The sequence below is a fragment of the Myotis nattereri genome, assembly GCF_964212035.1.
Source record: "Myotis nattereri genome assembly, chromosome: X".
Taxonomy (NCBI): Eukaryota; Metazoa; Chordata; class Mammalia; order Chiroptera; family Vespertilionidae; genus Myotis; species Myotis nattereri.
In genome coordinates, this window is record NC_138078.1 from 141,675,605 (window position 1) to 141,688,661 (window position 13,057).

A 13,057-nucleotide genomic window follows, 5' to 3' on the forward strand; every position below is an offset into this window, starting at 1 on the left:
CCTAAGTCGGAATTCTGATACACAGGGCAGGTGGCCTTCCACACACTTCCCTTTTCTCAGAATGTCCTCCTTACAAACTTTCCAACAAAATCTCTTGTGCTCTCCAACAGTTGGACAGTAGGACGGAACAGAGGGTCCTTGGCAGCTCCTGCAGCTGCGTCAGAAAGCCAGGAGCTCTGAGTTTGGTTCCAGGCCAATCCTTCTGAGCTGGCCTCATGGGCTTGCCTAAGGAGCCAGGAGGAAAGGGCTGGGGGAGGAGGAGGTCTAAGTCCAGGCCCCAATTAAGAGATCAGATGGTGAAGAGTTTGGGGGCTTTTAAGGTGAGGAGGCCCAGCTGATCCTGCAGGCTTGTATAAAGCACTGTAACCCCCAGACAGCTCGAGGGCTGGCGGGCACCAGGGACAGGGCTTTCCGGAGCCATGGCCCAGCGGTGGGGCCCCCAGAGGCTTGCAGGCGGGCAGCTGCAGGCCAGCTTTGAGGACAGCACCCCTGCGAGCATCTTCACCTACACCAACAGCAACGCCACCAGAGGTGAGAGGGCAGGTGCCGTGGAGGCTGGGTTCCGATGTCTGAAGCAGCCCCCTGGGAAACCAGGCCCAAGTGGCCACACAGGGGGCCATAGGCTGCCCGCCCCACCCAAGAGTGTCTTCTGCACAGTGTCACCAGCCAAAAGGGTTTTCTCTCTTAGCTTATTTTTTTAGCTTCTTTTGTACATATATGTTTTTATTGATTTCAGAGAGGAAGGGAGAGGGAGAGGGAGAGAGAGAGAGAGAGAGAGAGAGAGAGAGAGAGAGAGAGAGAGAGAAACATCCATGATGAGAGAGAATCATTGATTGGCTGCCTCCTGCACAGCTCCTACTGGGGATCGAGCCCACAACCCAGGCATGTGCCCTGACTGGGAATCGAACCGTGACCTCCTGGTTCATGGGTCGACGCTCAACCACTGAACCACGCTGGCCGGGGTCCCTTAGGTTTTATGACGACACGAATGGGGGGGTTCCTTTATGAATAGAAAAAGACACCAGAATATCAAATATGAGCCCTGGCCAGTTTTGCTCAGTGGTTAGAGTGTCTGCCCATGAATGGAAGGGTCTCAGGTTTGATTCCTGGTCAAAGGCGTGTACCTCAGTTGCAGGCTCTATCCCTGACCCACAGGTCCTAGAATGTGTGGGAGGCAACCAATTGATGTATCTCTCTCACATCGATGTTTCTCTCTCTCTCTCTCTCTCTCTCTCTCTCTCTCTCACCCCCCACCTTCCACTTTCGCTAAAAATCAATGGGAAAAATATCCTCGGATAAGGATTTTAAAAAAAGAATATCAAGTATGCATTTTCTTTCTTAAGCATTTTTATTGATTTCAGAGAAGAGAGAGGGAGATAGAAACATAGAAACATCAATGATGAGAGAGAATCCTTGATTGACTGCCTCCTGCACGCCCCTCATTGGGGATTGAGCCTGCAAACTGGGCATGTGCCCCGAGTGGGAATCAAACCGTGACCACCTGGTTCATAGGTCAACATTCAACCACTGAGCCATGCCGGCGTGGCTCAAACATGCATTTGCAAACCTCATAGGCTTTCCAGACCCTTTGAGAATCCCTTTCCCATGCAAGTTCATTACTCTTTCCTCGTGGCCCTGTATTGCTAGTGAGCACTCGTTACATTCAAGTCTGAGAAAGGACCCGGTCTAACTCATGTTTGCATGTTCTGAAGCCAAAAGGAGGCAAACTCCAGGCAGGAGGCTTGAGGGCAGAGATGAGTGAGTTCTAGAACCTTTGGATCAGAAGAGACTGTATTGGTCACCTTGTCCAACTCCGTGTCGATGTCCGGGGCCTGCAGCCTTACCCGGCACATTCTGGGGGAAGAAGTTTGCTGTACTCCCAGGGCTGCCCTTCCGCTTAGAGTTGGCTCATGACGAGAGAGAAAGGCCCCAAAGAAACTGAAAACTCTGATGAGGCAACTGAGTCCTGCCCTGGGAGTGGCCCAGTCAAAAAGCTTTGCCTGTAAACCCTTCAAAGAGATGAGGGCCCTAGTGATCCCCAGCCCTGGACCTGTCCCCAGGTCCCTCCTCCAAACCAAAGGTTTCTTGACTGCCAGGGTAGTGATCAGCAACGGGGTTCCTGGGCCAAGCTGGTTGAGAACCGTGAAGTTCACATCAATCTGATTGAGCCCCAGAATCGCCTTGATGGAGATGAAACAATGCTCTCCGTGGGGGCCTCTGGGGCTTCATCAATGCCCGATTCCTTTCTGTAAATTTTACCCCCCAAAATTCAAGTATCTGCCAAAGGAGGGAGAAAAGTATAGTAAACCCCTGGGTCTCAATCATTTGTCTTATTTCATCTGTAACCCTCTCCACTAACCCCTCCTTCTGATTTCTGGAAGCAGATCCAAGACATCACACCATTTCCTCTATAAATCTTCAGTATGCACCTGTAAGAGAAAAGGACTCTAGGAAATATAACCATAGCCTGACTGGCATGGCTCAGTGGTGTGGCTCAGTGGTTGAGCATTGAACCACAAACCAAGAGATCATGGTTCGATTCCTGGTCAGGGCACATGCTTTGTTTGCTTGAATCAGGGTTCGAATAAGGCCCTCGCGTCCCTATTATAGATATGTCTTTATAGCCTTTTTTAATTTCGAGGTTCCCCCTCGACCTCTTTGCAATTTATTTGTCAAAGCAAATGAGTCCCTGGACTCACCCACTTCAGACTCTGCTGATGTCTTCCTATGTGTGGCTTCCCATGCCCCGCCCACCCCATTCGTCAGGATGTTTCTGTAAACTGGCTGCTCTGAAGGTCTGTTGAGAGGTCAGCTGGATTTGTCGCGTGTTTTGACAAGACTGCTCCATTGGGGGGCGGGATCCTTTTTTCCAGGGCGTTGGCAGCTGCTGAGTCCAATGCCCAGGCCCATTAAACCACTGGGGATTGCAAAAATTGCATTCGGACTGTCTTCGTCTGTTAGCTGGGTTACATCGATAAAGAGAAACATGCCCTCATCTACCATTGTGTTCTCTTTGCGGGGGAGAATGTATATGGGAAAGACAGGCGAGATGCTTGATTCTTCCTTTTTATCTCTCCTATTTCAAAATAATGATTTGGTTCCCAGTGAAGCCAATTGAGGTTGACCTTATAGGTCGATGCTCAAGCACTGAGCCATGCTGGCCGGGCTCCCATCCGGTATTTTTTAGAATACCTTCTCGTGCTCATTTCTTCACAAAATGAGTCCCAGAGTTTTCAGGAGGCAGCAGCAAGGTTGTACCGCTAGAGGCCACTCCTTCCTGGCCTCCCACATTCAGAGTGCCCCAGTCCCTCCGGCACCGGGCATGGCCCTTGTTCCTGCCCTGTCCCTCTTATCCCTGCCCTCCTGATCTGGTCTCCATAGATTGTCTGGGAAGGACACTCAGTCTGTTTCATTTTGAAATTGCCTCCGTCCCTTGCATTTGCTTGCAAGCTGGAGTATTTCAAACACCTCACAGTCCCAGTTGCTATTCTCACACTGAACCTCTGTACTTTCCGGGGAACTCCAATATACACTAGAACATCTTGCAGTGATGGCGAACCTATGACATGCGTGTCAGAGGTGACACGCGAACTCATTTTTTTGGTTGATTTTTCTTTGTTAAATGGCATTTAAATATATAAAATAAATATCAAAAATATAAATCTTTGTTTTACTATGGTTGCAAAGATCAAAAAATTTCTATATGTGACACGGCACCAGAGTTAAGTTAGGGTTTTTCAAAATGCTGACACGCCGAGCTCAAAAGGTTCGCCATCACTGGCTTAGAGTCTCATCGTGGTAGTCCCAAGGGGCCGAGTTGACTCTCAGCTGGGGAAATCTGGAGAGGCTTCCAGAAGCCAAGGACATCTGAACTGGCCTTCACACGTGGAAGGGAAGAGGACCTGGTGCAGGGGAGAGTGTGAGTGAAGATCCAACAACAGCCCAGCCGGTGTAGCTCGGTGGTTGAGCGTGGACCTATGAACCAGGAGGTCAAGGTTCGATTCCTGGTCAGGACACACGCCTGGGTTGCGGACTCGATCCCCAGTGTGGGGCGTGCAGGAAGCAGCTGATCAATGATTCTCTCCATCATTGATGTTTCTGTCTCTTTCCCTCTCCGTTCCTCTCTGAAATCAATTTAAAAAGATATTTTAAAAAAAGAAGATCCAACAACAGAAAGACATGAAGTGTGCAAGGGAGACAATGCAGAGGGTGTGAGGGTTCAGGGAGCAGGAGCCTGCCAATGGCACTACAGGGGGCCGGCCCAGTGTACTGGGGTGGTGAATCAGAAGAGGGAGAGATACCTGGCAGAGATGAGGAGGAGTTTCACTTTGTCAAGTTCAAAGATGCCTGTGTGGCTGTCCAGCAAGCCAGGTCCTCTGGCCTGAGAGACGGGATTGAGGGCAGGTTGTTTGCAGACGGACAAAGGTAGAGAGAAAGGCAGCAGGTAGGAGAGCGGGAGCATTGATGGGAAGCTCTGTCTGGGTGGGGAGAGGACGGATGGGTGTAGCCATACAGGCAGATGACGCCGCTACCTACTCTGTCCCTCCTGCCTCCAGGCCCTTTTGAAGGCCCCAATTACCACATTGCCCCCAGATGGGTGTACCACCTCACCAGTGCCTGGATGGTCTTCGTGGTCATTGCGTCTGTCTTCACTAATGGGCTCGTGCTGGTGGCCACCATGAGGTTCAAGAAGCTGCGCCACCCTCTAAACTGGATCCTGGTGAACTTGGCTGTGGCTGACCTGGCAGAGACCCTCATCGCCAGCACCATCAGCGTTGTGAACCAGATCTATGGCTACTTTGTGCTGGGCCACCCTCTGTGCATTGTGGAGGGCTACACCGTCTCCCTGTGCGGTAAGCCAGCTAAGGGCCCAGGTTCATGAGAAGACCCAGCCTTCTGTGCATAAAAGACATACTCACAAGGCACACCCCACGTGTGCCTGCAATGCACATGTTTGAAGGGAGACAGACGTGCAGGAGAAAGCGGGTCTGGGTCATCATTTAGGTGGGGGGTCGGCTGGTGCAATCCAACACATCCCGAGTGCCTACTCTGAGATAGGTTCTGCCTGTTCTTTGTTTGGTTTTTGAAAATATATTTTTTATTGATTTCAGGAAGGAAGGGAGAGGGAGAGAGAGATAGAAACATTGATGATGAGAGAGAATCATTGATTGGCTGCTTCCTGCACACCCCACACTGGGGATTGAGCCTGGAACCCGGGCACGTACCCTGACTGGGAATCGAACCGTGACCTCCTGGTTCATATGTCTATGCTCAACCACATTGAGACACACCAGCCGGGCCAGGTTCTGCCTTTGGACAGCCACTTTGGGGCCATGCAGCTGGCATGTGAGGAGACAGATATAGAGTCAGACAACCTCAGAACAATGTGGGAGGGGAGGGCTCCGGGCCCCCCGAACCGAACGCCCACCATCAGGGCCGTGTTCCCTTTCAGCTCACCTGTGTTGGATTTTTCCCGGGAAAGAAGCAATTCCCAGATCCCTTTCCCCATCCCCATCACTAATATCTCTGTGGGCCGTGGCTCTATTCAGGTCAACATTGGCTGAGAAGTACCCATGAGCTGGGCTTTGTGGTGGGCACCAGGTGTAGAGGATGTGGCACACAGGGTCCCAGTCCCAGGTGTTCCCAAGTCCAGGGAAGAGAGGCCCCTATCACAGAGAGTGACTACAGAGTGCCATCGGTCCTCTCAGAGGACCGTGTCCTGGAGGAGCTGAAACTTTTTAAAGATTGTATTGATTTATTTTTATTGATTTCAGAGAGGAAGGGAGAAGGAGAGAGAGAGAGAGAGAAACATCCATAATGAGAGATAATCATTGATCGACTGCCTCCTGCATGTCTCCCACTGAGGACTGAAGCCCCAGGAATCAAACTATGACCTCTTGGATCATAGGTTGATGCTCAACTACTGAGCCATACCAGCTGGGCGCCAGCACTTCTGAACCAGTTTTGGTGCCATGGATGCCCCCTGGCTCTCAGGGGAAACATATGCAGCCCTTCTCAGAAGAATGTTTGCAAATGCACACGAAGTCCATAAGATTACAAAGGACTACAATGATACTGAAATACAGTTCTCAAAGTATTAGATAGTAATTAGCAACATATTCTTCATTTAAAGTATTAAAATTATAATACTAAGTTATATTATCTATAATAATAAAAGCATAATATGCTAATTAGACCAGACATCCTTCTGGGCGACCTTCCGGTGAAGCCTGGGCTGCGAGGGAAGCCCAGGTCCCAGGTGCCAGAGGGAAGCCAGTGCAGGCAGCTTGGGGAAGGAAGGCCTACTCTTGTTCGAATTTTGTACATTGGGCCTCTAGTAATTAAATAAATAGTATTAAGAGTATTTTCTGGAATATTAGTGACACCATTCTTTATTAAAGTATCAAATAACTGGACCTAGCCTGACAGTCATTGAAATTTCAAAGTGGTGCCCTAGCCAGTTTGGCTCACTGGATAGAGCATTGGCCTGCACATGGAAGGGTCCTGGCTTTGATTCCCTTCAAGGGCACGTACCTCAGTTGCAGGTTTGATCCCCGGCCTGGTCATGGTGCATGTAGGAGGCAACCAACCGATGTGTCTCTCTCATATCAATGTTTCTCTCTCTCTCTGTTTCTCCCCCTCCTTTCCACTCTACCTAAAAATCAATGGAAAGCCCTAGCCTGATGGCTCAGCGGATAGAGCGTTGGCCTGTGAACTGAAAGGTCCCAGGTTTGATTCAGGTCAAGGGCACATGCCCAGGTTGTGGGCTCGATCCCCAGTGGGGGACTTGCAGGAGGCAGCTGATCAATAATTCTGTCATCATTGATGTTTCTATCTCTCTCTCCCTCTTCCTTCCTCTCTGAAATCAATAAAAATATATATTTTTAAAAATCAATGGAAAAATATCCTCAGGTAAGAATTAAAAAAATAAATAAATTTCTCACAGTGGCAATGAACATAGTGATATTGGGAAATGTCTGCCACCCTCTGTAAAGTGACCAAGTCATGGGCACTGCTAATACTTTTACATTCATAACAGAAGGAAATGCCAGTGTCAGTTAGAGGTTAGTAGAAACAAAGATGTCATTTTCCACCCCCCCAGTTCATGGACACCTGAATTCTGTGCACAGACCTCCGGGGTCTAAGCAGCACAGAAGACATTGTCTCCACCTGCTAAACATAGGAAGGAGGTGAGATATCAGGGAAGGGTTCCAAGCACCTGTGGAAACGTGTGCGTACTGGCAGGAGGGGCACAGCTCTTGGCTGGGATCACAGCACGTCAGTGGGCAGGCTGGTATGTACATGGTCACCGGCGGTTGCTCAATGCCATCACAGGAAAGGCTGGTGGCCAAGTACCAAGTACAAGAAAGAGGGGGAAAAGGTGGACCAAGAGGTCGAATCAGAGGGGGCAAGGAAAGACCCAATGGGGGGAAAACAGGAGTTAGAAAAAGAAATTGACCAAGCCTGGCCAGTGTGGCTCAGTGGTTGAGCATCAACCTATGAACCAGGAGGTCACGGTTCGATTCCTGGTCAGGGCACATGCCTGGATTTCCGGCTTGGTCCCCAGTGTGGGGCGTGCAGGAGGCAGCCAATCAATGATTCTCTCATCATTGATGTTTCTATCTCTCTCCCTCTCTCCCTTCCTCTCTGAAATCAATAAAAAATATATTTCTTAAAAAGTAATTGCCCTGATCGGTTTGGCTCAGTGGATAGAGCGTCGGCCTGGGGACTGAAGGGTCCGGGTTCAATTCCAGTCAAGGGCATGTACCTTGGTTGCGGGCACATCCCCAGTAGGGGGTGTGCAGGAAGCAGCTAATCCATGTTTCTCTCTCATCGATGTTTCTGACTATCCCTCTCCCTTCCTCTTTGTAAAAAATCAATACAATATATTTTTTAAAAAGACTGCTATTTAAAAAAAAAGTAATTGACCAAGAGACCCAGTGCCCCCTGGACCTGGCAACGCTCTTTGGAGAATGAGGTTTTGCAGGTGCTTGGGGAGCGCCTCTTCATCTGGAAAGCTGTCAGCTGCTCCGGGTGGAAGAAGTGATATAGGAGGCTCCAAGTTGCCTCTGTCTGTTCTCTCCTGCAGGGATCACGGGGCTCTGGTCCCTGGCCATCATTTCCTGGGAGAGGTGGCTGGTGGTCTGCAAGCCTTTTGGCAACGTGAGATTTGATGCCAAGCTGGCCATCGCAGGCATCACCTTCTCCTGGGTCTGGTCTGCTGTGTGGACAGCCCCGCCCATCTTTGGTTGGAGCAGGTAAGGATGCCAGGGTGCCAGGAAGTCGCCTTGCTAGGACCAAGAGGGGAGGGTCAGACTCATGATTCCCTTTGTGACCTCGGGGCAAATAGGTTTCCATCTCTGGGCCTCCACGGCCCCACAAATAAAGTGAAGAGGGACCCGGCTCCCCCTGAGGCCCCTCCTAGCGCGCAGTGTCTATGAGTGTACGAATCTGGCTGCTGGAACACAGTCTCCAACCCTTTCCCGTGGCTTACAAGCCTGAGCTGCTCATGGGAACACATGGAGAAATGCCTACAACTTCAGGCCATGGGCTGATCTGGCTGACACCAGAAAAATGATTCGGGTGTTCACAGGTTCTTAGAAGGCAAGAGGGTGCTTCACCTTCTCTTTGTGAAAAGGGGATGTGATCAAGGTGATGAAAATGTTCTGAAACCAGATAGCGGCAATGAAAGTACTAAATGCCACCAAACTGCTCACTCAGAAATGGTCAGCCCTAGCCAGTTTGGCTCAATGGATAGAGCGTCAGCCTATAGGCTGAAGGGTCCCGGCTACGATTCTGGTCAAATGCACGTACCTCAATTGCAGGCTTGATCCCCAGGGCCCGTGCAGGAGGCAACCAATCGATGTGTCTCTCTCACATCAATGTTTCTCTCTTTCTCCCTTCCTCCTCCCTTCCATTCTAGAAAATAAAAATAAAAAATGGTCCATTCATGTAACGTGATTTTAATTTCATTAAAAAACAAATAACTAACAACCCTACCCGTCAGTGGCATGGCTGGGCTGCGAGTCGCAGGTTGCCCTGCCTGCATTGGAACAGGCTGCCGACTCTTCTATCCAGGTACTGGCCCCATGGCCTGAAGACTTCATGCGGCCCAGACGTTTTCAGCGGTAGCTCGTATCCTGGGGTGCAGTCGTACATGATTGTCCTCATGACCACGTGCTGCATCATCCCACTCAGCGTCATCGTGCTTTGCTACCTCCAAGTCTGGCTGGCCATCCGAGCTGTAAGCCCCCGTGCCCTCCTGGCTTCGCCCCTGGCTGGTAGGATCATGAAGGCCAGGGATGTCTGGGCAGGGACAGAGGGTCACCTGGACAGAGGGTCCACTCCCCTGCCCCCAAACCAGACATGAATCTGGCACTTACAGCCCTGGCTCCCTTGTCCTTGTCCTTATAGAATAGGAAGGGATTACCCCAGTAATGGAGCAGAGCTGCATTCCTCCCGAACCAGCCAAATCCTCAAATGAAACCTGCAAATCAAGGAGTGTTGTTAAAAGGATGCCACTGGAGGGCCCTTGTCCCCTCCACTGGCCTGTTGGGGCAGGCTAAGAAGTGAATTCACATATGCCGTCTGCCCTCCAGGCTCCTCTCCCCCCTCCTCCTCCCTGGGAAGCTGATCCTCCCCTCCTTCCCTGTGCAAGCTGGGCTACCACTGGGGCGCCTCTGCAGGAAATCAGAGCAAGACAGCAGAGTGAGGTTGGGTCCTGGGGTGCTGGGAGCTCTGTGCTCCCCTTGTGGTCTCCTGAATACCGTAATTTGTCCCTTTATCAGTGAGCTAAGCTACCATTAGCTTGATCTGGATGTACCATCTGTTCCTGTTGGTATCCTGCTTGGCACCGGGGGTAGAAGGCCCTTTGGGGTGGCGCCTTTCCTATATGAAGCTGCCTGTGCCCGCAATCCGATCAGCATGGGCTTATAAGCTCTCTCTAGAGCGGAGGCTCCAGATAAGCTCCCCTCATCTCACTACCTTCAGCCTGGGATACTGCCCCCCTCTTCCTTCCCCCACCCTGTCGGCGGTCAGGGATCAGAAGCAACTTAGCTGGCTCCCAAGGTGTCCAACCATGGCTTGGGCCACATTGGGTCTGAGTTGTGGAGCTCAGGCTCCAGAATGTGTTACCTGCCCTCACAGTTTCCCCTCGTGCCCACTCAGCTGTCTGCCATCAGGCCCTGCCCGTAGCAGGCAGAGGCCAGCCCCTGTGTCTTCTCCTGCCCAAGCCCTCAGATCTGAGCACAGGAGGGAGCATGCTGGTAAGGGACCAGGTGAGGCTCAGAACAGCCCCCTTAGCTCCTGCCCAAACTCCCAATGGGAGCCAAGCTAAGCCAAGAGTTTGGAAGGCCCCAGCTCAGGGCCATCTCAGCTAGTTCAGCTGCGTGCTGCCTCAAAGCTTGCACAGCTCTCGCGAGGCCACCCTCTAGAGAGCTGTAGGCCAGGCGTGCACTCACTCAGATGGGAGCTGGCTGCTGGCTGGCAAGGTGCTGTAGTGGGTGGGCCCGTCTCCTTCTCCCCAGGACTCTCCATCCCTAGCCCGCCAGGAACACGGAGTCCCTTCAGATTCAGAGCCCTGAGGAACTCTCCTACTCACTGTCCCTTGGCACGACCCTCTGTCTCCCCCAGGTGGCGAAGCAGCAGAAAGAATCCGAGTCCACCCAGAAGGCAGAGAAGGAGGTGACGCGCATGGTGGTGGTGATGATCCTGGCATACTGCCTCTGCTGGGGGCCCTACACCTTCTTTGCATGCTTCGCTGCTGCCCACCCTGGCTACGCCTTCCACCCTCTGGTGGCCGCACTGCCAGCCTACTTTGCCAAAAGTGCCACTATCTACAACCCCATTATCTATGTCTTTATGAACCGGCAGGTAAGTCACACCATCCACACAGCAAACTAGAAATAGACCATGGAAGAGCCCCACGATGGCTCCCACCTGGAATAGTATCTGGTTTCCGGAACAATGACCGGAGAAGGCCCAACACGTTACCCCAACCCCAGGCAGCCCTCCTTCTGGATCCTTTTATGGTCTGTCTCTGCCTGAAGGTGGGCATTTCCTGCAGGGCCTGTGCACTGCAGCGCTCTTCCCTTCTGTTGGCCTCAGGGCTAGCCTAGAGCTTGAACACCGGAGGACTGCCTGGACATGGCTACATTTCCCTCAGGTGTGCACTTCCTGTCAGTATTGGCACAACTCTTCTCTCAGCCTTCATCTTTCCACCTTCAAACTCTAATTCTGACCAGGACATAAAAGAGGCCCTTCTTGGCTGCACTGACCTGTGGCTTTCGTGGCTTTATAGGTTAGTTTAGGGTGGACACACTGTGGTTCCACCCAAAGTCTCCCTAGATGGCAGCCAACATGGACTGGCACACTGGGCCTCCACAGCAAACTGCCCATGACTCCTAGACTTCTTGATAGATACAGGTGACTATTGAGGTTCATCATCTTCCAAGTGCAATTTGCCTTATTCTTCCTTGAATCCGTCACATCCACTTCATTAGGGCTCATCTATGATGTGACTTGGTGACCAGAGAGGTCGTGGGTCAGAAATACTGCCCCTCAGGGAGCTCCTATTTCACCACACCCAGCCTACTCCTTCCAACAGGTTTTTCTCTGCTCGTCCATTTCACAGTTGCTCCATGGCTGTGCCCCCTCCTGCCTGGCCTTGAGTTCCTTAAGCATGCATTCTTTTGGTAATGTTTAAATATTCAGTAGCCCAGCCGAAACCGGTTTGGCTCAGTGGATAGAGCGTCGGCCTGTGGATTGAAGAGTCCCGGGTTCGATTCCGGTCAAGGGCATGTACCTGGGTTGCGGGCACATCCCCAGTAGGAGATGTGCAGGAGGCAGCTGATCGATGTTTCTCTCTCATCGATGTTTCTAACTCTCTATCTCTCTCCCTTCCTCTCTGTAAAAAATCAATAAAATATATTTTTAAAAAAGAGAGAATATATATTTTTATTGATTTTTAGAGAGAGAGGAAGGGAGAGGGAGAGAGATAGAAACATCAATGAGAGAGGAAGTCATCGACTGGCTGCCTCCTGCACGGCCCCTACTGGGGATCGAGCCCACAACCCGGGCATGTGCCCTGACTGGGAATCGAACCAGCAACCTCTTGGTTCCTGGGTCGGCACTCAACCACTGAGCCACACCAGCCTGGCTTAATGTATATCTTAATCACATCTGTAAAGACTACTTCCAAATAAGGTCACATTCACAGGCCCCAAGCATTAGGACTTAAACATACCTTTTGAGGGGCCACGATGTGACCCAAATAGTCACCATCAGCTGGTAAATTAGATGACTTAGATGATCGGATAGTCAGAAATAGACCATCCCCACATGCGAGGACCCACCCGAGTCTTCCTCCATTCACTCTGTAGGATTGTGAATGGCAGGAGAGGTTTTGAGTCATCCAGGTAACACTTAGTGAATACCTTCCTCTGAATGCCCTCAGCATCACCTTTAGCACAGCGCACTGACCCTTCCTGCTCTGCTGAATAACCCTTTCTGTCCTGCCAGTTTCGAAACTGCATCTTGCAGCTTTTTGGGAAGAGAGTGGATGATAGCTCTGAGCTCTCCAGCACCTCCAGGACGGAGGCCTCATCTGTCTCTTCGGTGTCCCCCGCATGAGTCTCTCCCAGCCCCAACAACAAAGAGATCTGCCTCCTATCAGAAAATGTCACCCCTGTCCCACTCACCAGGGCTTTGGCCACCACCGCCACCATCCCTTCTTCTCCATCCCTGTGAAGTAAATGTAGCTTGTCTTTGCCAGAAACAACCAAGTCACAGAGAGGGGCCCCTGAGCCCCCGCGTGTTCAGTCACTGGATCGCTAGAGGGCATGAGGGGTTTATAGAGGAGCACAGCACTGCACTTCCGGAGACTTTAATCTTTTCCAAGGTCTGCAGATGGTAAGGAAGGGTTGTGAGAAAGGGAACTGCGAGCTGGGGCTAGTGTGGACAAAATTTGAAAGCCAGATCTCAGGAGTGGCCTCCTGGGGAGGGCTGGCTGGCTGCCCTGACACCTGGAAAAGAGAGGAGCTGGGGGTCCACGCAGGCC

General features: G+C 51.3%; 1 protein-coding gene across 1 annotated transcript; it reads left to right on the plus strand.

The window, feature by feature from the left end:
- Nucleotides 1-419: 419 nt before the first annotated feature.
- LOC308536095 (long-wave-sensitive opsin 1) lies at nucleotides 420-12,630 on the plus strand (the record flags this gene model as incomplete). Its single annotated transcript, XM_081115131.1, has 6 exons — nucleotides 420-531; nucleotides 4,557-4,853; nucleotides 8,090-8,258; nucleotides 9,079-9,244; nucleotides 10,633-10,872; nucleotides 12,520-12,630. 6 exons carry the CDS (start codon nucleotides 420-422, stop codon nucleotides 12,628-12,630), a joined length of 1,095 nt encoding a protein of 364 aa, XP_080971257.1.
- Nucleotides 12,631-13,057: the final 427 nt, after the last annotated feature.